At 52.0% G+C, this 23,760-nt stretch overlaps 1 protein-coding gene across 2 annotated transcripts in view; it reads left to right on the top strand.

Moving 5' to 3' along the window:
• The window catches only part of FAM167A (family with sequence similarity 167 member A), a 38,929-nt gene extending 15,688 nt beyond the window's left edge, over window positions 1-23,241 (top strand). Inside the window, exons 2-3 of one of the 2 annotated variants that reach the window (XM_017540466.2) lie at window positions 3,117-3,896; window positions 22,569-23,241. In XM_017540466.2, the coding sequence (XP_017395955.1) occupies window positions 3,513-3,896; window positions 22,569-22,832 (648 nt within the window). In that variant the 5' untranslated portion in view covers window positions 3,117-3,512 and the 3' untranslated portion in view covers window positions 22,833-23,241. Of the gene's footprint in view, window positions 1-3,116; window positions 3,897-22,568 lie in introns of those variants that run through there. The other variant, XM_037742742.1, reaches the window with a different exon arrangement.
• Window positions 23,242-23,760: the final 519 nt, after the last annotated feature.

Raw genomic sequence — 23,760 nt, 5'->3', positions numbered from 1 at the left:
TGGCTGTGGGGCCCAGGCAGTGGCACAGGGGCCCTCGTGCGGGCTCATGCTCTGCCATCACTGTCTGGAAATTCTTAGACCTTTTTAAACAAGGAGCCTTGCATCTTCATTTCACGCTGAGCCTTGCAGATTACATAGCCTGGTTGTTTGCATTTCTCAGAAGAGGACACAGGCCCAGAGTGGTCAAGAAGCAACGCGCCAATGTCACAGAGCCAATGGCTGCACTGGGACTCTAGCCCCAGAGCCCGCACTCTCCACAGTAGAAAGAGGCTGACACAGAGTCAAATGGCTGTGCCCAAGTCCGGCTGCTGGCACCTGCCTGTAGCCATGGGTGAGGCGCTTCACCTGCCCTAGCCTTGATTGCTCCTTGGTGAAATAGGGTGGTCCCGCCTGCCTCTGGGGGCTGCTTTGAGGCTCACATGGGCAGATGTGCACACCGTGTTTTCTGCATTTCACCAAGCTCAGCAGATCGGAGAACCATCGCTAGCTGGTCACAGTTCACAGGGGCTGTCTCCCGTGCCACCAGGTAGTCCTGACATGGTCCATGCAGGCCTTCACTGAGGTCAGGAGTTCAAGACTAGCCTGGCCAACGTGGTAAAACCCCATCTCTTCTAAATATACAAAAAAATTAGCTTGGGCATGGTGGCGGCCACCTGTAATCCCAGCTACTCAGGAGGCTGAGGCAGAAAAACCACTTGAACCTGGGAGTTGGAGGTTGCAGTGAGCTGAGATTGCTATATTGCATTCCAGTATAGATGACAAGAGTGAAACTCCATCTCAAAAAAAAAACAAACAATAATTGAAATAATTCCCTGCAATACAGTTACAGACATGCAGTGTTTCCTACCCCAAGAGGAGCCCCTTACCCAGCAGCGGTGGGATGCCCTCACCTCTGCAGTGGGTGCCTGCTGCCGGGGGCGGGGTGGGCCACCATGGCTCCTGGTCCGTGGTATTTGCCCACAGAACCCAGGGAGGTAGGGCACTGCTCATCTATCTGCAGTTGAATCTTCTCCAGAAAGCTTTGACGGATCTAATCAGAGCTCCCTGCCAGTCAGAAGGAAGCCCTGTGAGTACAGCTGCCCCAGACACGCTCAAAACAGATCCTGGCACCTCAGCAAAGAGGCATACGGCGCCTGGGAGGGGCTCCAGAAAGTAGCTAATAAGTCTTTAGATTTGGACAGATTCTGACCGTGAAACTGCACGGAAGACTCCCATGAGTACATTTCACTTTTGCAGGCTTAGCGCGCTAAGTCTTCAGAGAGTGCCTGTGAGCTTTAGTTCTGCCACTCTGCTAGGGCATGGGAAGTTGGTATGTATCACCCCCATTTTACAGATGCAGAACATGAGGCTTAGTAAGCCTGACCAGACCTGGAGCTAGGCCATCTGCCCCCAAGCCTAGTGCCTGCGTCTGGAGATGGTGTCTCTCCACTCTGGCCGCACACTCAGATCCGGGGGCCGAAGGCTGCTGTGCATCCCATCTCAGGCCAATTGAACCAGAATCCAGTTCCTCAGGGGCATTCTCACTTGCTCCAAGCAGGGCTGGAGGTGAGAGCAGGTTTCTCTGCTTACCAGTTGGGGTGAACTGTTCCTTCTCATTCTCGATGGATGACCCTCAGCAGGGACAGGCTCATAGCATAGGGCAACCGAGGCTGGGGCAGCAGGGCGTCCTCCGGCCGCAGGCCCTCCACAGGCTGGAGCTGGGGAAAAGGTCTGGACCAGAGAGTTCTGGCCGTCCTTCTAGAGCATCTTCGAGTCGTGTCGGAGAGGAATCCCAGGACAGCTCGAGTGGCCTGCGCACCATTCAGCTTCTGCCAACCCCATCTTAATTCCTTCCCTCCTCTCACCTCCCTTCTGCCCGGCTCCCCTCAGTCCACACAGGTAACCATGGCTATGGCTATTCCATTCCTTTTGTCTTTTGTTTTTGGCCGGGATGCTTTTAGGCATTTACAAGTCAATAACAATCCCTTTTCCTTTCTCCTTTTTCACCCCAAGGGCAGCCTGCTCTCCAGGCTGCTGAGCATCTTGCTTTTCTTCATTTCAGCTTTATCTTAGGCATCATTCCACATCAATTCATTCTTGTTTATAGCTGCATGTCCCCCAGCACAGATTTTTTTTTTAACTCACCCTGAAAGCCCAGGGCTTCCCGCCTGGGTCCAAATCATGTGTCTCCTACTCTGATTCACCCAACTCCACTGCCCGCCCCGTGGACCTCGGGCTGCAGAGTCTGGAGGCTGGGGTCTCTCCTCACTGGGAGTTAGGTTGGCACCCTACGTCTGGTGTTACAGGGTAGAAGCCTGGGTTTATGCCTCCTGTGTGGAGTTGGGGAGGCCAAATCAGATCCCGTAGCTGGAGTCCTTACTGAAGACAGGCTGCTATGCAGGCACTTAGGTGAACGCGAGAAGCCTCATTCTAGAACAGTGAGTCACAGCCAGCTCCTTTAGCCGTCCAGCTCGGATGCCACCACCTTCTTCCCTCCACAGCTGCAGGTTTCTTTGCTTCTGTCTCTGAAGAGGTGAGGTAAAGTGTTGTTCTTGGAGGAAGTTGGGAGTGTGGAGTAAGACCTGGATGTAAGAACCGCTGCCGGAGGACAGGGCCTGCGGTGGGTGGAGGTGGTGAGGGGCCAGTGGCACCTGGACGGAGCAGACACACCTGAGCCTGCGTGGGGTGCCGCTGCTCAGCTGGTGGCTCTGGGGACCCTCCCACTGTTGCCACACAGAGGAGAGACCTGCGCCTTCAGATTCAGACAGCCTGAGCTTGTCCCCCCAACTTCTTGCTGGGAGATCTCGGTGAGTCATTTAACCTCTAGATGTGGATTCCTTGTGTGCAAATGGGAATAAAAACAAATCCCTGCAGACTTGCTGGGAGCATTAAATGAGATAGTAGAGATGGAGTCATTTTATACATGGTAAAACACTGCACAGTTTATCAATTGGTTGTTAACTTTTCTGCACTGAGTTAAGGCATTGAAATGGTGTCACTTTCATTCCGGACTAGCCATGAGAAGCCCGGTCATAGTCCACTCTGAGCCTCCGTTTCCCTTCCTGTGGAGTGGACGTGCCCACCTCTGAGTGGCAAGGCAGGGATCAGGACTGATGTAATTCTCACCCCTCCCACAGGATCTTCAGCCGCCTGCCCTTCCTGAGAGGAGGGAGCTCTGGGCCTTCTTCCCGCCAGTCTGGTCTTCGAGCGCCTTCAGGACGGATAGACCTTGGCACGGGCTGCCTGAGATTCCTGCGACGCCTGTCTGTTCCTGCCTTCTGCAGAGCATGGCACCCACAGGATTCCAGGACGGATCATAGACCGGAGCCTCCGGGAGGGCGCCCTGCGCAGCTCACTGTGCAGTTCCTCTCCGCTGACCAGCCACCATCCTCCAAGGCCGGCTCCCATCCCGGAAATGCCCTCGGGCACCTGGATGAGGCCATCCCAGAGCCGGACCCAACTGTGCCACCCACCAAGCCTCCGCCTCAGCCCCCCAGCCCCTCCCATGTCCGGCTCCCAGGACAGACTGTAGAATGTCTGTGCCCCAGATCCACGTGGAAGACGTGGGTGCAGAGGAGGAGGCAGGAGCTGCACCGCCCGATGACCACCTCCGGAGCCTGAAGGCCCTCACTGAGAAACTGAGGCTGGAGACCCGGAGGCCTTCCTACCTGGAATGGCAGGCCAGGCTGGAGGAGCAGACCTGGCCCTTCCCAAGGGCGGCTGCAGCTGCGGAGCCACAGGCGAGCATGGAGGAGGGGGAGCGTGGGGGGCATGAGCCCTTGCTCTCCCTGAGAGAGCCCGAGCAGCACCCCCCTCCTGCCAGGAGTGCCAGCCAGGACACCAGACCCCTGTCCAGTGGCAAGCTGGAAGGCTTTCAGAGCATAGATGAAGCTATAGCCTGGCTCAGGAAGGAACTGGTGAGTGGCTGTCCCCAAGAATCCCCAGAAAAGAAGCAATGCCACCATCTGTCTATGTCTCTGTCTCTTTCTCTGTCTCTGCCTCTCTGTGTCTGTCTTCCCACAACCACCCCCTCTTCTCTCCCCCATCTCCACCTCCCAAGTACACATCTGTAATCTTCCCATGAATTGAAGGCAAGCCTCATTTGTGGTTGGGGGACCCAGGCGTCAATCAGCCCCTAATTACAGACACTAGTGGAGGAAGCAGGCGTTTTCTGAGCGAACCTGAACCCATGTTAAGTTGTCCCCACCCTCACCCCGACACCACTCCTGGTGCTGGAGTCTCGAACGCATCTCCCTGGACTGCGAAGGGGGTCCCTGGGATATGACTGCCCCTCCCTCTGTGCTGGAACCCCCCCACCCACCCTGCTGTCTACCCCAGCTGCCCAGTACTCCGGGGACCACTCATTCTGCAAGTGAGTGCCCTCTCCCTATGCTGGGCGCCAGCTGGATGGCTCCATGGGGCACGGTGGCTGGGGTGTGGCTGTGCAGAGTGCTGCTGTGAGGAGCTGGCTCAGTGTGGAATGAGCTGGAGTGGTGGAGCCGCCCAGAGCCACCGTGGGATGGGTCCTGCCTGGGGAGAAGCTCTGTGAAGAGGCTCAGAGTAGGAGTTGGCTCAGAAGTCAGGGCGGGGCCAGGTGTGACCAAAGGGCACATTGTGTTTAAGCTGGGACAGCAGCGCCACCACTTTGCTGCCCACGGGCAAAGCAGTTTCCCAATAGGAGCATCTTTTGTTGTGTGCGGTGACTCAGCCAGAGAACAGGCTGCGGGTGCAGAGCTGGGTGCCCTGTCCCCTCCCACCCGCCAGGGGAGAATCACTGGTGTCTGGCACAGCGCCTCTCAGCAGCACCAGGCAGGAAGCTAACCCTCCCCCAGCTCTCAACCCCTGCTGCACTGTCCCCTGAGGCCAGGTAACACCTGCACGTCGGGCCACTCTGGCCACAGGTGTGCGAGTCATCGAGTCATCGGGGCAGCTGCTTTCCGGAGCCGGCAGGGGCTGTTGCATCAGCGGGGGAGGCTAAGGCCTGTTTAGTTTGTTTTGCAGAATCCTGAAAACTAAGAGAATCCAAGGGGCTTGGAATGGAGCGGGGCTCAGGGACACACGGATCTGATTGATGAGTTGGAAGCCTGTTTGGGTTTTAACCCTTTGTGCCGAGAATGCTTCTGAGAATGGACCGTTCTGCAGCGTCTGTCTCCAGTAACGAGAGGGTCCACATGCTGTCGGCTCAGGGGAAGATGAGGCCCTGGATTTGCGCCACGTCTCTGGGCTGCCCTGCCACCGCTGGTGCTCTTGGTGGGGGATGTAAGAGGTGAGGGGAGATGGACAGTGTGCGCCAGGACAGACCCCATGCAGTCACCAGCTGCTCTTTGAATGGCTGAGGCTAAACTGCTTTGATTTGCTTTCATAAGGAGGAACAAAAAACATTCCTGTTCATCAAGGACAGAATGTGTTGGTTTCGAGTTCACTTGAGATTTCACTGCCTGTGGGAGCTGAGGCTTCTGCTTTTTAGGGAGGTTAGCATTCTGCGTAGCCCCCACTTTGGAGGGGGGATCAGACAAGGAATCCTCCTCTGGGTGCAAACCAGGATGGAGTTCCCTCTAGCTTGTCCTGCTCATCCTCCTTTAGACCCCTCACTCTGGCTGTGTATTGGAACCACCTGGGGAGCTTCTAGGCCACACCGAAGACCAAGCTGATGAATGTCTGGGGGTGATAACGAGATGTGTGGTTTTCAAAGCTCCTGCGTGCTTCTAATGCACAGCCTGGGCCTTCAGTCTACAAGTCAGACTCACGTCTCCTCCCAGGCCACTGTGAGCCGAGCAGCATGAGATGCCCTGCCCAGTGTGCTGGCCGAGCCAGGAAGGAGGCCGAGGGTGAGACGCAACCATGGTGATGTGCAGAGCCAGGCTCCATAGGCCAACAGCAGAGCAGCAGCGGTCAGGACCAGTCTGACTGCCAAAGGCTGTCGTACATAGGGTAAAGGGCATAGCAGTATGATTAAGAACGCTGTATGTTTGCACTGTTTCCACTTTCCTGGCCACTTCCCTGTGCCACCAGGGGTGTGTCCTGTGTGCCAGGCACTTCACAGGCATTACTCATCTCTTCTAATCATCAGATGACCTTCCTGGCACCCCTACTTTTCCAGAAGAGGAAACAGGTTCAGAGAAGAGTGCAGCCATACGTGAGAAAGTTGAAATTTAAACCCTGGCCCATTCGGTCGCATTGCTAATGCTCTGCTCAGCCACCGTATGACATGGCACCCTCCGCAGGCAATCGATTTTGCTATTTGACTCCTAAAAATGTACATCACAAAAATGTTGGCAGGCAACAGAATGCCTGGGGGTGAGGCAGAGAGAGAAGCAGGACTGAAGGAGTTCCAGCCTCACCCCGTGATCTCTGATTCTTACAACAAAACTGCGAGATCGCCCTCATTGTGTCCAGTTTACAGATGAATACACTGAGGTCCACGGAAGTCAGATGACCTGCCGAGGATGACATGACAAGTGAGTGGCAGAGCCGGGGCTGGGACTCATACAGAGAAGAGAGCTATGGGGAGAGAGGTAGCAGGTAAGGCTCATGAGTGGCCCGACACAGAGGGTCCCGTTGGGCATGCTCAAAGATCACTGACCCAGCAGATGCATGCTCCCGATACCATGCTGCTTGCAGGATAGAGACTCTCTCAAGGTACTGCCTCCCAAACTCTAACGCCCAGGCAGGTCACTGGGGCTCTTTGCAGATGAAGATTCTGGTGCCTTTGGGGGCCTGTGCTTTCAAATTTCCAACAAGCTCTAAGGTGACACTATTCTGCTAGCCCTGGGCCACACTTAGAGTATACAAGGAATGGAAGGAGGGCAAGACCAGGACCAGGCGACCAAGAAGCAACCTCAGAGGACAGACCCAAGGATCCCCAAGCAGGATCTCTGAGCCCTGTCTCTATCATAACTGCCCATGTGGCTTGTGGCTCCATTGGTGAATGGGCCTCAGTGAACAAACTCACAGCATCCCACCCTGAGTGGTCCAAGAACCACACTTGTTCAGACGATCCCAACTCTGAAGCCCAAAGCGGCCCAGACACAGACTGGCAGGCGGGTAGGCAGGCTGGACGTGCAGTTCCACCTGCTGCCAGGATTAGACAGCAACTTGCAAAACCCTTTGATTGGATTGAAAACTGAGAGTTCAGCGTTTGAGAACAAACACGTTCTGCTCTATTCAAGTCTCAGCCAGAACATTAAACTTAATGCCGTGGTTTCCCTCATTCATCAGCGGTTAACTCATTGAAGGTACCTTTAAAAATTAACCTATTTTTTTAACTCAGTGAACGTGACTTGCATGACCTTTTTTGTCTATTTTAAGCCTAGAAGCAGGTTTTCTCTATACCTGGGCAAGCCCTTCCTGCAGATTTGTTGGGGTCAAGGGCAGATGTGTTGTTTGTTCTCACACGGCCAAGGTAATTGATTGGAAATCTGTAATTCCCTTATTCATGGGGATATTTTCCATAACTCAATGGGGGTTTTGGCCGCAGGAGAGGGCAGACCCTAACCAGTCCTCTGACCACCTAGCAGCTCCTCCTGGAGGCAGTGATCAATGTCACCCCAGCCAGAGGCTGGCAGTGCTGGGTCTGGAAGCAGAAGCTAGTCTGCTCCGGCCTCCAGCAAGACCAGGTAAAAGGCAGAGTGACTACCTGACCATGGCTAATTTCTAAGGTGAGGAAGGATCCTAAGGGTGAGGAAGGATCCTAAGAGCTCTCAGGGGTCAGCTCTCCCTGTCAGCTTTCAATGAAATGACTGTCACTCCTGATGCCCCCTAGGGACCAGCAAGTAGATCAGATTTTCCTTCAGGCCAATGTGTCAGGGATATAAGGCTGGTGGAGATCCTCCAAGCCTCTTAGTGGGACTCCCAGCTAAGCAGGGCTTACCTTGGGCTCCCTGGGCGGAGTTGGAGATGTGTCACTCTCTGGCTGCGGTTGGCAGGGCTGCAGCCGCCTGACTCCTCCAGGCGAGGCCTAGTCTCGCCGGTCCCAGGACACTAGCTCAGGGAATGGCCGTTGTGCAGCTGTGGTTCTTCACTGCTCAGGTCACCAGAAGGTCACAGTCCCCAGCTTTCACCTTCCAGGTGGCCGAGTAGCCCGAATGGGAGTGGCGGGAGGGCCTTGCTTTGGGAAGTAGGGGAGCTAGAAAGAGCACGACCTAGAGCTGTGGGATTCTCTCCTCTCCAGCTGAGTCTGGAATTCGGAGCATTCGCACACGCCTGTGCCCAGGCGGGTCCATCAGCCAGCTCCCCTGGGTGGGGCCCTCAGCACTCAGCACAGGGCAGCGGGGACCCTCACTTCTGTCTTCTCTCTTGAGTCACACCCACAGGTTTCCCCTTGCCAACCTGGAAGACAGAGAAAAGGGGCAATAAAGTCTTCCTCGTGGTTTATGCCCTGCCAAAACAAAAAACAAAATATTCTGGCTTCCTAATGGGCAGTTTGTAGTGAGAAGCCCTGGGCGCCCACCAATATTTTTCTCTTAGTTTTACACAGGTGTGTGATCTCCACAGGCACACCCCCAAGAAGGTGTTTATGAATGTTAGAAAAAGGAAAGAGAACCTTGATGAGTCTTCATCACTTAGGGCCTGTCGAGGCAGGAGGACTGTGACCTCAACTCAGCTGGCGCCACTGTGGGCACAGCTTGGCTTCGAGGGGGCCACCCTCTCCCCATTAACCCTCTGTTGCCCCCACTGCCTGCGTGGTATGCATAGGACTCTGGTATGTCCGGGTACAGCCCTCTGAGGCTGGTGACAACCATGTGTGCTGAGCAGTGTGGCCAAATGGCAGGTCACACTAACCAAGCATCTTCTGATGGAAAATGGGCAAAACAGCCATGTTGATACCCCCCATCTAGGGAGCCTTTCACATACACTACCCTGCGAGAAGGCTTGGAAGTATTTGCTATTCCCATTTTACAGAGGAGAAGACTGAGGCCCAGAAAGATTATAGAACTGAGGGACAGAGAGGTTATAGTGACTTGGCCAAGGTCATGTGCAAGGATGTGGCTAAACCACAACACAGACACACATCACTTGGCTCTGGGTCCAGATCTCTTTCCTTTGTTCTTGGCATGTCAGATGTCCAAGTCATGGGGCCCTGAGCTGTCAGGAAGCCTGTGCTTCAATCCCTCAGCACGGGATACTTGCAAAAGGTCACACAGGGGTTGCTAGCAATGCCTCGTAACAACCATTTAGCAGGAACTGGGCAGCCGCACTGTTTCAGGATGAAGAGAGCAAGTTATTCAGAGCCATCGGCAAGGTACTGGCTGAGCTGGGATTTGGTTCACAAGAGAATTTCTAGTCCCAGCATCTGTTCGCCCAAGGCTAAGTCTTCTCTGCATAGCCTGGGGCTTCCAGCCTGCCTGGCACCAGCCCTGCAGGGGAAGATTCCTGTTCTATTCATCTGGGCAGAGACAGCCTCTTTGGGGTTATTATTTATAAGCAAAAGAACCAGCAAAGGAAATAACCCAAAACTTAATGATCTTTATTTCTGAGTGGTAATATTATTCTGTTGACTTTTCTGTAGTTTTCAGAGTTTCTAAAATAGGAATATGTTGTGTATAATCAAGGGGAAAAGAGATTATTAAAAGACCAAAGAAACATTTCCGCACCAGGCTCTTCTCTGCCTGGCCAATGTAATCGGTATACAATCTTCACCTTGTACTCTACAGATTATTTTTAAGGCACAGGATCTCCTAGAATAAAATAAAAATAAGGCCTTCAATCCCCCAACATTCCTGCTTGATGTGAGGGCTGAGGAGACTGGATTGCTGGCCAGGGAGCTGCAGCTGACCCCAGTTGGGAGGTCCTGCCTGCTGTCCCTTTCCTGGCTGTCTTGCTGGGTCAAGGAGAAGGAAGGAAATTGGAGGATCCTCACAGCAGCATCCCAGCAGAATAGCAGCTCACGGCCATCCCAGGGCTGAGAGGGGCAGGCGGGAGTCTTTTCATCCAGCCCCGAGTCCATTTAGCACCACCAGCATCCACTGGCCACCTGGCTTCCGTGCTGGGGTGGGGCCACAGTGGACAGGTCAGGGCTCCTGTCTTTGTGGAGTTTCCCTTTCAAGGAGAACACAGGCACATAAACACAGCAGCACGGCGTGACAAAAGTTATGCTAGAGATGCAGTGAATTGAGTTCTGAAATGTTCTGATGAGCTGAGGGCCATGCTGAGTGGATGATGAAATTCACCCAAAGGAAATCTGCAAATTCCTCACTTCCCGGGCAGCCAGATCCATGCCTGTCCACATGATTGTGTTAAGCTTCTCCTTGTTTCTCATTCACATTTCTTCTATATTAATAAATGCAATTCCTCTGATGGGCACCCTCCCCATGATTACAGCATGATATGGGGTAGTGAGTATTGGGTGAGGCACCCAGAGCCTTTGCTAAAAGAGCAGTTTCCTCCCAGCCCTCCATGGAAATTCAGATTCCGTAAACCTGGGTTGGTGTTGGGGTTTTACAAGTACCTGCAAGTGATTCAAATGCAACTGGCCCATTAACTGGTCCAGAGTGCGGTGGAAAAAGCATACTGTTTATAATTATATTCAACTTCAAGTCAGATTCCACCATTCCATGCCTAGTTGTGTGACTTTAGGCAAACCAATTAACTAAGCCTTCTTGATTTCGTGATTGTAAAAGGAGGATAATAATCCCTACCTAGCAGGGCGTCCAGCCGGGAGGAGGGGGATAAGCAGCACTAGGACGCTGAACACTTGCTGGGCCCCTGTGATGGTTGGGTGCTGTGTCATGCATGTTTACACACACACTTCACATCACTCAATAGACACGGCAGTCTTTCCAGGTGGGTGTGATTACTATCCCCATTTCACAGATGAGAAAACTGAGGTTAAGAAACTTGCTCAAGATCAATCAGCAGAGCAGGAATTTAAACTCAGATTTGCCCTACCTCAGGGGCCTACGACGGGTCTGGATTCACCCCCAATGCTATAGGAAACTGTGAGGCCCCTGGCAGCTGAAGCCCAAAGCCTGTTCTTCCCAAGACAGGACCCGAGTCATGGAGTGTGAAGGGACTTTGGAGAACAAAAGGGCTCAAAGGAGGCTGGAGGGAGGGGCAGCAAATAGATTTGCTTCACTTCTCTTTGGAAGTGCAGCCAGGAATCTACCTATAGCAACTGCAGGTGCCTGGGAGCCCTAACTACAGCCATAGTCCCCACTCCAGCAGCTCATGTCCTTCCCTGAGCTCTCCCTCCCTCTCAGTCAGCAGCCTGCTGACACCTTCCTAGCTGGTTCGCGCTCAGCATCAGATGTGAAGCTCCCGCTGCTACATCCGTTTCCAGGCCAGGGGACAGAGAACCCAAGAAAAGCCTAGAAATCCCAACAGTGGTGCCCAGGGGTCTTCCGAGGGCTCTCAGGTGACCCCAGGGCACCTCAGCACTCTGTTTCCATAGGACAATTGCCACCTTGGCTAAAGCTTCCAATTTCACTTGATAAAGCCCCAGTTCCTGCCTGCAGATGGGGTAGGCCTTCCTGCACGTGGGATTGAGAAGGCCATGCAGGGGAGCTCCTGTCAGTGCAGGAAGGTGGTCCCTGCTAGTGGTGTCTTCTCTCCCTCCACCTACTGGTCCAGATCCCCCTAGCAGAGTGGCGCAGCTCACAGAGGCAAGGGAGCCAGCCGTTCCTGCAGGTCTTGCAGGGGGCCCAGCAGGAACAGCCATGCCCAGGCCGTGTTCCCAGTCTGGCGGGAGCCGCACTCCTTGGACTGGCTACCTGGCCTCACGACAGCCCCCACTTGCTCTCCAGGGGAGTGGCAGGGAAGTTGAGGAAGCCCCTTGCCCCACAGTGGCGGGCCTGGCCCTCCTCATGTGCAAGCTAAGGACATCCCAGAGCGGGAGGGTCCCCCCACTTCTCAAGTCTGAAGTACATTGGCATTACCAGCCTTCTGACGTTGGCAACACTTGGTAATAGAGACGATAACACAGCCCTACCCAACCCAGGCTATGCTAGGTGACGTGTGATGGGCAGTACAGTCGTCAGGAACAAGGGAGCATTCAGTAAGGGCAGGTGCAGCTTGAGCTGGGGACCTGCTCTGAGCCAGGCTGTGAGGAGCAAAGAAGGCCCTCACAGGGACCCCACACCCAGGAGGTGGGGCGAGTGCCACATGGGAAGTAAAATGTAATCGAATGGTTTACTCTGCGGTTCTGCATATGAAGACGGAGCTAGTAATTCTGATCTCCACGTCCTGTACCAAGTGTGCATATAGGGGTTTATTTACTTCTCATAAGTGATCAGTAGAATGCCCATGTAATTACTGTTTAATTATTGTCAATTATTAAGAAGTGGGTACTATTATGCTCATTTAACAGATGAGGAAATTGCAGCTCAGATGTGGGGTGGCTTGCCCGGGGTGGCATCACCAGCGAGTTGTGGAGACGACTTTAAACCACGGGCTGCTCGTGTCCTTTCTGCTCACTGCCTCTCCACAGGCCTGGGGGCAGTGGGAGCTCCCCGAAGGTGGCAGCCAGGGTAGCAGAGGGAGGAGAGATTTCTCCATGGCTGTCCCAGGCGTGGAGACAGTTACCGGGTAATGGAGTGTGGAAAACCAAGATGTGGCTCTGGGGAAATGTAATTAATGGACCGATTCATTGATTCATTCATCTAACAAATGGCTTTTGAGCACCAGAGCATGCACCAGGCACTGTGGTGGGCCCGTAGAAAGCACAGTCTTGGCCTCTCTGGTATTTTACCATCTAGTGGGAGACACATGATAAAAAATGAAACCGATGCCCACACGTGGGTGCCATGGTGGAGGCTGCATGGTGGGGCAGTGTAGGAGGCACCCATGGGGCTGTCACCCCCTCTGCAGGGAGAGGGGAAAAGGCCGAGCCCGTCCTGAAGGGTGACAGGTAGAGAAGGGGTCAGAGCCCCAGTATGGCTGCCCTGTGGGGCGAGGGCATCAGGGCGGGAGAGAGGAGGCTGGAGAGGTCAAGGGAGCAAGAGGGTCCCCTGATACCTTTGAAAGGTTTGAAGAAGTGGGGAGACCTGGCCCTCAGCCTCTTGAGTGGAGACAGACTGAGCGAGGGGGAGGCAGGCAGGGAGGAGGCCCTGATGCCGGGAGCTGAGGTACAGGGGACCCAGGTGCGGGGGTAGGTGCCAGTGATGCTGATCTGGACCTGTCCTCACCCGGCCAGCAGCAGTCACGTCTCTCCCACTCTCTCGGGCAAAGAATGCCTTCCTTGGGCATACAGCTTCCAGAACACCCTCACTTCCAAGATGCAGTCTGATGGGAGGGAAGTGCTGAGCATCCTCTCTCTGTGAAGGGCACATGCACCTGTCCAGAGTTGCTCATCTCATCAGAGGCTGCACTAGGGCTGGAACCCAGAACCCCTGGGGGCAGATCTAGGGGCTCCTCAGAATGCGTCACTCCGTTCTTCCCAAAGGCCTACCTCACCCCTGAAGGTGTAGTTTGGCCCACACCATCCAAGTTTGAAAAATCAAAGGCCCATTACAGGGGTAGAGCTTGACTCTTGCTGTGGAGTCCTGGACAGGGCCCGAACAGCCTCCTGCTCTCTGCCCGGCTCTGGGGCTGTGATCTGTCCCTCCCAGCAGACTCACCATTCCCCAGGGGTACAGGAGCCCCTCGCAGGGAAGAGCCTGGAGGCCTGGCTCAGATGTCATTTTGCTGTCGTCTGGCTGTCTCCTTCCTGCATGATGAGTCAGCCCAGGGACAGAAGCCATTGTATTTGCCCCCCTCCAACCCACAGCCCCAGACCAGGGACCCAAAAGAGAACGCAGGACCAGCCAGCCCAGAGCCTCAGCCCAGGCTGCAGAGCACGAGTGTGGCCTCCCTTCGCCAGGAGAGTCCGCTCCAGCTCCCTCCCACTGGGCTGTAGCCTCCCAGAATAGAGACCTCTGCGAAACAAGCTCCAGCCTTCCTCTGAAAATCAATTCACAGGAGCAGTCTGGTTCCTCGGGGTGTTTGCGTTTCTTTTCTCACATTTCCCCGGAACCTCCAGTTGCCCTTCAGCGGTGCACTTGAAGGACACGCCTGCTTTCTTTCCTGCCAGCGTTCATCTGGCTCCTTCTCGGGGGGCCAAACCTGAGTCGAGTAAGACCATTTTATCCAGGCTTCTAAATGGATTCTCCTGCCCAACACTTAACGGCACTAAGGCAGCCCTTCAGGTGAAGTTAGATGGATAAGGAGACAGATTCCACAAATTGTTTCCAGGGTTCAAGAACTGGAAGTCTCCTTCCCAGATCGTGGGGCAGTGGACCACGTTCCGGACCTGCACACGCAGCTGGCAAACAGCCTGGATTTTACACGCAGTCTCCTTCAGCAGGCACCAGAGACTAAACGTAGCGATTAGGCTGGGACTGGAGATAAGAGCATCAGATAGGGGACTAGACAAAATGCCCTTCGCCACCTTGAGATTCTGTGTGCCTGCCCAGATCTGAGCTGATTACCATGCTCTCCAGGACACGCACACTCCCGCCTCTGGTTGGCGCCTGCACACTGGGATTTCTCCCAAGCCAGCTTTAAAGATGCATCCAGAAATCTCTGCTGCAAACATGCTTTCACATTTGCCGCCGTCCCCACCCTTATTTCTCCGAACTAAAAGAACAGAGGCTTCCATAAGCAAAAGTGCACACAGCTACATTCTTCAGAGAATGGAAGCATTCGATGATAGAAAAAAGACAAATTATGCATAGGGTGTCGGGTAGGACTGGTGTTGGAAAAAGGAGGATTTGTCTGGCCGTCCGTGCATGGCCTTTATTTTAGGAAGCAGAAACCATGGTGGGTTAGACGTAACCCCTCGATAGAGTCGCTCCCTGTGCTCCCAATGGTCTGACAGTTACATGTCTTTTATTAAAATTTTAATTCCTAATATCTTCAGGTGGTTTTAGAACCTCAGACATCAGTCCCTGGGACCAGAGAAAGTATTCGAACAGATCTCATTGGCAACTGGGAATAGTATTATTTGTGTCCCTTGAATGTGAAGAAATCACTCAGTGTTTTAGACCAAGCAAGTGAACAGAGATCAGCCAGACAATATTTAGTAAGGATGCAAATTCCACAGAAATTCTGCCTTTCCCAAACGCACATCTTACAGTTCAGCCTCTGCCAGGGACAGCACGAAACCCATGCTGAGAGCTGAGTCACCCCAGCCAGCTTCTCGGCCCTTTGGCAAATAATTCTTTTCTTGCCAATTGGTCCAATACCCTCCTTCTGTGGCCCCCATCTCCAGGAATCCCCCCAGAGAGGCCCTTCCACCTCCCAGACTACTCTTCAGGGTCTCATCAGCTTCCAGTGCCACTTGGGCTAGAGACAACTTCACTGAGACCACTCTCCACCCCTCCAGGCTGGGCCCCCATTCCCCAGCGCCTGTGGCCACGCTTTCTGCAGGTGGGCTGATCAGCCATCTCTGTTTGCCCAGGACTGAAGAAGTTCCCTGGATGCACGATTCTCAGTGCTACAACCAGGTAGGTCCTGGGCAAACTGGGTTCAACTGATCGCTCTAAATTTGTAGACTTTGCTCTTGTTTTCTACATGATGGTAAAATATGCATAATATAAATATGCCACTTTATGTGGACAGTGCACTAAGTATATTCACATTGCTGTGCACCCGTCATCACCATCCATCCCCAGAACTTCATCTTCTAACATGGAAACTCTGTGCTCACTAAACACTAAAACTCCCAAGCCCCTCTCCCCACCTCCTGGTACCACCGTCCTGCTTTCTGTCACTATAAACTAGACTAGGAACCTCTTCTAAGTGGAATCCTATGGTATTTGGCCTTTAGTGTCTGGCTAATTCACTTAGCATAATGTCCTCCAGGTTCATCCACGTTCATGCATGTGCCAGAATTGTCTTCCTTTTCAAGGCTGAATAATATTCCACTTTATGGCTAGGCCACATTGTGTGGATCCATTTGCCTGTGGAGGGCACTGGGTTGGTTCCGCGTATCAGTGATTGTGCACGTGGATATACAAATACTGGTTCTAGTTTTTGCCTTCGTTTGTTTTGGGTGTGAACCTGGAGTGGAATTGCCGGGACATGTGGTAATTCTATTTAACTTTCCAGGACCCACCATGCCGTTTCCCATACCTTTCCTGTGGTTTTTGTTTTTATTCCACCCAGCTCTAAGGCAGGAGTCAGCTCTTATTCTGACTCACCAGGAAAATCCCCAGGTCTAGAGAGGACCCCCCTCCCCCACCCCCAGCAAACCACCGGCATGGCACATTAGACTTTTCTGTTATGTGAATGTCCTCAGCTGACCATCCCCCTTGGGTTTTTCCTCCTGGCCCCTTCTTCCAGGCCCCCCTTGCCACACCCTCCCCTCACCAAGTCAAGCTTGGAAGCTCTCTCCTCTTTCAGAGCCATTTAATTACCGTCTTTAGTGACTTAATCCTGCCCTCGGTAGTTTGCCTTTTACCTTGAGAAACAACCTGGCTCGTTATTTTTTTTTAATTGGTCTTTAAAAATTTTTTCAAAAGGAGTTGAGATAAACTTTACATACCATACAGCTCACCCATTTGAAGTGTACAGTTCAATGGTTTTTAGAATGTTTTCAGAGTTGTACAACCATCATCACATAAAATCACATAGGATTTTAGAACATTGCAACACTTCAGCCAGGTGCAATGGCTCACATCTTAAGGTGCATTCTTGTCTACCTCAAAAAACCAAACATCTGTAGCGCAGATCATAAGCACAGCTGTTTCCAAGGGACCACGTGTGGCTGCCATCCTTCGCTTCTTCCACGCCTGGTGGCGACACCCTCTCACTATGGGGCTCTGACAGCCCCCGACCAATGACATCCCTTTCCTTTCACCAAGTTCTGTGCCCTAATTATGGTGTTGCTGGGATAACAGGCTGCACCTCTGAGAATTCAGCAAGTGCTTTTGTTCTCAGAGAGACACCAGGCCACGCTGGGCGCGGGGACTGGAAATCGGCACGTCCTACGGTAGAGGCTTTGCCAGGGACAGCATGAAACCCACACTGAGAGTCGAGTCACCCTGGCCAGCTTCTCGGGCTCTTTAATGAGGGCTTAAAACTGGGAGGTCCTCGCTGGGTTCCATGTTGTGTGTCTCTGCCTGGAGAGAAAGGACTCAAACGATGGTGAACCTCTGACTTTGATTTGGCCAGCATGCTTCCTATTTTCTGGCATTCATTCTCACTGTCCTTGGAAGATGTGAGAAGAGCCCTTAGCTCTTTTCTGTAGATGAAGACACAGAAGTTCCAGTTGGCAGTGACTTACCACCCAGCGAGTGAGGAGTGGAGCTCACCTTGAACCTAGGTGCTAAGCCAGGGCTGTGGATTTCCCCTTTCTGCCGCCCCTGGGCCTAGCTCACCTCTGAGCAGACAGGAGCCTGGGAGAGTCCTCCAGCTCTGGGTGCTGACGGGCCCCAGTATGGTCCAGGTGCCACCGTTCATAGGCTGGCTGGCCCTGAGCAGTTCCTTCACTTCTCTGAGACCATTTCTTTGTCTGTAAAACAGACTAAAATCATGCCTGCCATCTAGAGTTGTGGGAAAATGCGATGAACAATCTGTGTCAAATGTGTGCGGCCGAAGCCTGGGCTGTGACTGTCATCCCCCCTGCCGCAGCCAGGGCTGACTGTCATCCCCGCTGCTGCAGCTGGGGCTGCACTGTCATCCCTGCCTCCAAGGGGCCCCTTGGCAGAGCATGAAGGGAAAACAGGAAGAGGGACTCCAGCCCCAGCTCAGACCCACTCTCCTGAACCTGCACAGCCCTCTGTGCCTTCCCTGGCAATCCCCTTGACTTACTCCACACAGGACCAGCAAAGACATATGTTCACTGCAAATCTCTAAAAGGATGAATTTGTAAAAAGCCTTTTAGCCATCAGAAATCAGAGGACATTATGCTAAGTGAAATAAGCCAGTCATAAAAGGACAAATACTGTGTGATTCTACTTCTGTGAGGTTCTTAGAGTAGTCAGATTTATAGAGACAGAAAGTAGAAGGGTGGGTTCCAGGGCTGGGGGAAGGGGATGGGGAGTTAGTGTTTAATGGTGCAGTTTCGGTTTGGAAAAAATGAAGAGCGTTCTGGAGATGGGTGTTTGCTGCTCAGTCACGTGAATGTACTGAATCGCCAGTGAGCTGTACACTAAAAGTGTTAGGATGATAACTTCCATGTTGTATGGGTGTTACCACAACTAGAAAAAAATTCTGGAAAAAAATTAAGCCCCTCTCAGATTTCTTCAGAGGCTGTGGGAACTCATGTGGATTTGGTTTAATTACAGTGGAGTGACCTCTTAATCAGGGTTCGAGTTAGTGTTTAAGTTGCAAAGTCACCCTTGCAAAATTGCTGTGTGGCCCAGAGAGGCGCTGAGCACGGGCCCAGCGCAGCCAGGGGTCCCGCAGCACGGGGATAAACCCTGTTCTTTGGAGCAGGAGATGAATTTGTTGATTTGAGTGCAGGGGTCCCAGCACAGCAGGTATCGTGAGCATCTAAACGTTAGAACCTACAATGCATCCTAGTGAGATGCCCACACTGTGAGATGCCCTCAGAACCAAGCCCACTGGGGAAGCAGCGATTCCCAGACCCTCCTCCTGTCTTCTCAGACCCCAGGCAGGCAGAGCAGCTGGAATCGCCATCCCTATTGAAGCTGCAGCTTTTTCACCCTTACCCAGAATTGAATGCGCCTGCACAGAACGGGCATGCAAGGCAACTCCACCCAGGCGGCCTTTGTCCAGTCCATGGAAACTGATACAGGCCTTACTGTCAGCCCTTTTTCTAGCTGCCTCTGATGGGTCTAAAAGCCTAACTTGTTCCCTGATCTTTGACCAGATCTGTCAGCCACGGAAAAATAGCCCCTTCCTTCCTGCTGCCCCACAGAGATGTGTCCACCACACATAGCCTTAGACACCGGGCCACACCGCAAATGGTCCAACTTGAAAGGATCTGTTCAGACCAAAGATGCAATTCCTGGGGCCAAAGCTCAAATCTAAACCATAGGGATCCTAGTTTTTTAAAAAGATCTATTGTCAAATTACAGAACACTCCAAAGAGAAGTGGCAGATGACTGCATTACGGCAGTGGGTGTTAGCCGACAACGTCTTTCAGGCAGGTTTGACCCCCATCTTCTTAGAAGGGTTTAGGCAGCACCAACGCAGTTCCAGGCTCAGTTAGGGACACCATAAAAAATAAACAAATCACCAGCCACCCTATCATTATTGGCGCTATTCTAGATCAATAGAATTTAATTGGCAATAAATCTGAGTTTATTCAATCCTTGAGGACCAAGGCTTGAAAAGTAAACTAACTCTTGTGGCTGTGAACGGTGATCTCAATTTTGCCATTAGATACCTCGCTGACTTACAGGCAAGACTTTCTACCTTGACTTTCCTTATGTACGAAATCAGGAGAAAAGAGACCTGTAGAGGTTCATGAAGAATAACAGAAAGGGAAAAAACATTGAGATACTCGCTGGCAAGGTCACTTAATTTTTCTACCCGGCAGTGTGTGCCATGCTAAACCTAATGGGGGAAAGTGAGAACACTGCCTTCATTTGCATAACTACAGGGCATCTCGGGGCTCATTTTTCCAAATCAGTTTGGCTCCGGGCATTGGGTAAATGGCATAGCCGAGCATGTCTCAAAAATACTAAAACAATAACCACTTGCAAGTGGAGACAGAGGAAATGGTGAGAAGGATTCAGATCTCGAGTCAAGTAGGAGCAGCTGGCGACCTGTCTCAGTGACAAAGCATTGCTTACAGAAGGCACTCTGCACTCAGCCAGTCCCTTTGTGCCATGTCACAACTGAGAAACCAGCCATCTGAGCTCCAGCTACACCCAGACTGTCCTGCTGGTACCTCAGGAGTGGCTCCAAGGCCCATCAAGGTTAAACACGTGGACGGCGTGAGAGGAAAATACATCTCAGGACTCCAAAATCACTAAGCCAAAGGGAAAAATCAAGATGGGAACTGCATTGGGCAAAGCTGCCTCCCATTTTATTTCTAAATAAGGTAGCTGCAAAGATAAAACCTAGACCTCTCACAGTTGGCTCACACGGAACCTCCCTGTTGGGTGGCCAGATCTGTACCCTAAAACAGTTCTGTTGAATTTCACCCTGGCAATGGAAATTGATAGCTTATCTTCTCAGGAACTGGACAAAGGACAGAACTCAAAGTCATCCCTCTGCTCACCTGAGATGAATGTGTATCTGATTGCTTCATGTGCCCTGTGTTTACATTCTTATATAAAAGTGCCGATTCAGTGAGCCAGACTAAGGCTAGGTGGCTTTTCCTCTACCGTAAACACACACGTAAACTGTGTATTTGGTGAAAGGCTGATCAAAGACCCAAAAGGATGCAATCGTTTGTCTCTTATCTACCTACACCTTTAAAAAATGTCTTCGGCCGGGCGCGGTGGCTCAAGCCTGTAATCCCAGCACTTTGGGAGGCCGAGGCAGGTGGATCACGAGGTCAAGAGATCGAGACCATCCTGGTCAACACAGTGAAACCCCGTCTCTACTAAAAATACAAAAATCAGCTGGGCATGGTGGCGCGTGCCTGTAATCCCAGCTACTCAGGAGGCTGAGGCAGGAGAATTGCCTGAATCCAGGAGATGGAGGTTGCGGTGAGCCGAGATCGCGCCATTGCACTCCAGCCTGGGTAACAAGAGCGAAACTCCGTCCCAAAAAAAAAAAAAAAAGTCTTCCTCTTCCCCCAATATCCACTCCTTCCCCTTTAAATATTAAGGCCTTCAAAACCATCTTTGAGGGAAGGCACAGACCTGCCTACCAGGCGTACATTCTTTACCCGGGCAAAATAAACTTTCTAAATTGACTGACACCTGTCTCAGATACTTTTGGTTCACAGTGGGTTAGGGAAACTGGGAGTGCGAAGCCAGGTGAGAAATCATCATCACATTTTGTGAACAGAAAAACCAAACTCTGCAAAATACCTTAATGAGCCAGTATAAGTGACCGTGGCCGAGGGAGCAGTCTCCCGAGGGCCTGAGGAAGCTTGCCCTAGGTGGTCCAGCTACAGTTTGGTTTTACACATTTTAGAAGACACGAGTTACAAGCAAAGACACAAAGCAATACACAGAAGGTTCATCAGTTCAGCCTGAACAGGTGGGATATCTTGAAGGGGTTTGGAGGGGGTAGGGGTGCTTACAGGTCATAGGTAGATTCAAAGATATATTTACTGGTTTGGTTGAAAGAAGCTTTGTCTAAAGACTTGAAGTCAGTAAAAAGAAATGCTTAGGACAAGGGGGGTTGTAGGGGCCAAGGTTCTTGTTATACAGATGAAGCATCCAGGTAGATGCCTTTAGAGGAAGTAGGTGGTAAATGTCTCTTTTCAGACCTTAAAACTGCCAGACTCGCACTGAATCTCTCCTAGACCTTGGAAAGGTCTAGAAAGGAAAGGCTTGATTGCATTAATAGAAATGCTCTCCAGATGTAAATTTCTCCCACAAGAGATGGCTTTGCAGGGCCATTTCAAAATATGTCAAATAAATATGTTTTGGGGTAAAATATTTTTATATTCTTCAGGGTTTGCTCTCTGTTATGTGATACAATACCAGAGACAGGTAGGAATTTGGTACCTTATTGCCACAAAGAGTCTGTTTTGTCAGTCAAATGATCTCAACATTAATGCCGATCTGCTGTACCTAGATTCCAAAAGTGAGGGAGTATAATGGAGCATGTCTGAACTCCCATCCCATCATGGCTGGAAATTCAGGTTTTAGGTTTCTCTGGGGTCCTCTTGATGAAGAGGGGTTTGTTCAGTCAGTTGGGGGGCTTAGAATTTTATTTTTTGTCTACATGTCAAAAGGAAACGCCAAGCCACTAAAAATAACAGAAACCTTCCACAAGGTCACTAAGCACTCAGCTACCTCCATACACCACACTGCAGCTCATCCTTGAGCAGAAGAACTTAATTGTCAGTTATTTGGGTTCTGGGGTCCAGCTGCCCAGGTTCCTCACCCCAGCTTAGCTGTGGATGAGCTCTGTGATCCGACACAGCTAATTCTCTGATTCCTCCTCTATAAGCTGTGGGTGATGGTGGTGACGTCACTTCACAGTTTGTAGTGATGGTTAACCATTGCATGTTAATAGACCAAAGGCTTAGAACTGTTCCACAATAAAACATCCAGTACTTAGGAACCAGTTTTTGCTTGGCTCTTCTGAAACTTTACTAAGAAACATTCCAGGCATTCTAAAACATTTAAAAAGTACAAAAACTACATGATACTCCCCAGCCTAAGAAAGAAAACATGGCCATCACAGTCAAAGCCCCCACATACATTTCCCAGTCACAGTCCCTCCTTCCCACCTAGAGGCAACCATCCTGCTGAATTTGATAGCTGTCACCCCATGCTTTTCTGTGTACTCTTACTCCATCTGAATGCAACTGTAAACAAGGAGAAGGAACTGGAAGTGTCTTCAAGCCAGGACCAATACGCATGTCTTTCAGAAGGATTCGGATACAGTAGCCTAGCACAAAGTATAGTTTTGCAAGCACACCCTCATTTGTCACCTTGCTGTCTGTGTCTTTTCACCTCCCTGAGCAGGGAACATGCTAATCTTTCTAGATGGGCCAACTGATGATTTAAGACATTAGTCAGGGACCCTGGAGCCACTCTCTGCTGACCCTGCCTGCTCCCCCTCCCTTCCAGATGGAGATGCGGCTGCAGGACCAGCAGCTGGCCAGACAGCTCATGCGCCTGCGCGGGGACATCAACAAGCTGAAGATCGAGCACACCTGCCGCCTCCACAGGAGGATGCTCAACGACGCCACCTACGAGCTGGAGGAGCGGGACGAGCTGGCCGACCTCTTCTGTGATTCCCCTCTTGCCTCCTCCTTCAGCCTGTCCACGCCACTCAAGCTCATTGGAGTGACCAAGATGAACATCAACTCTCGGAGGTTCTCTCTCTGCTGAGGAGCCCTCAGACTGGGCCGAGGGGCTGGAGTGGAGGGCTTGCGCTGGAGGGATGTTGGAGGAAGCTGAAGCCAAGTTACTCCAGTGGGTCTCCCTGAGGCAAGGGTCCTGGGACTGGCAACTCAAGGGCCCCAGGACCTATTCAGTGGTGCTCTCCCAGGGGCCCTGGGTGTGGGTCCCAGTGTCTCTGTGACTGGCTCTTGCTTAATACCCAAAGAGCTCTGCAGAAGGGCCACTCCAACCAGATGTTAAATGAGACCTGGGTTCCCACCAGAATCCGTCCCTCCATGGTCATGTTCCTGTTTCCTGGAATGACTGGTGCTATGAACTGGGATTCCCAAGGGGAGCCCCCCGACCCAAAGCTGTCATTCTTGCAGAAGGCTCTCCCTCAAGGGCCTTGGGGAAATTAGATATGTCAGATGTGCCCGTCTCACGAGCTGTTGCTGTCCTCTAAGTATTTTCTCAAATTAACCCTAAGTACATGACTCAGCAACAGGGACCTACCAGGAAAGGAAAATCCAAAGGCATGACAAATGGGCACTTTTGGGGGACGCAGCTTCTATGGCTGGCTGCCAGCATCCCTGGTGAGCCTGAGACGCAGGCTGCTGTCAGTCTCCCACCTTGGCACTGTGAGGCTGTGTAAATTGTAAATTCTGGTGTGTGCTGGGACGTGTGATGGGTGCACTAGTGTAGCTTGTGTGCAACAAGCACAGATGCCCCCATCATCTATCCTGGCTACATGCACCTCCAAAGAGCCTTTTCACCACCACCACCCCGCAGGGCGACAGCCTAGGAGACCACTGGTTACTGAACCAGGCAGGTCCTGAATGCATTTTCCATAACTGAATTCTCCTGGAGGGGCGTGACCAGGGCCTCCTGGTGGATTCTGGTGGTGTCACCTAGGTCACCCCACTGCCCTCCCCAGAAT

This window comes from Cebus imitator, unplaced genomic scaffold (genome assembly GCF_001604975.1).
Source record: "Cebus imitator isolate Cc_AM_T3 unplaced genomic scaffold, Cebus_imitator-1.0 Scaffold125, whole genome shotgun sequence".
Lineage (NCBI taxonomy): Eukaryota > Metazoa > Chordata > Mammalia > Primates > Cebidae > Cebus > Cebus imitator.
Note: the sequence above shows the minus strand (reverse complement) of the source record. Positions and strands in the feature narration are given on the sequence as shown.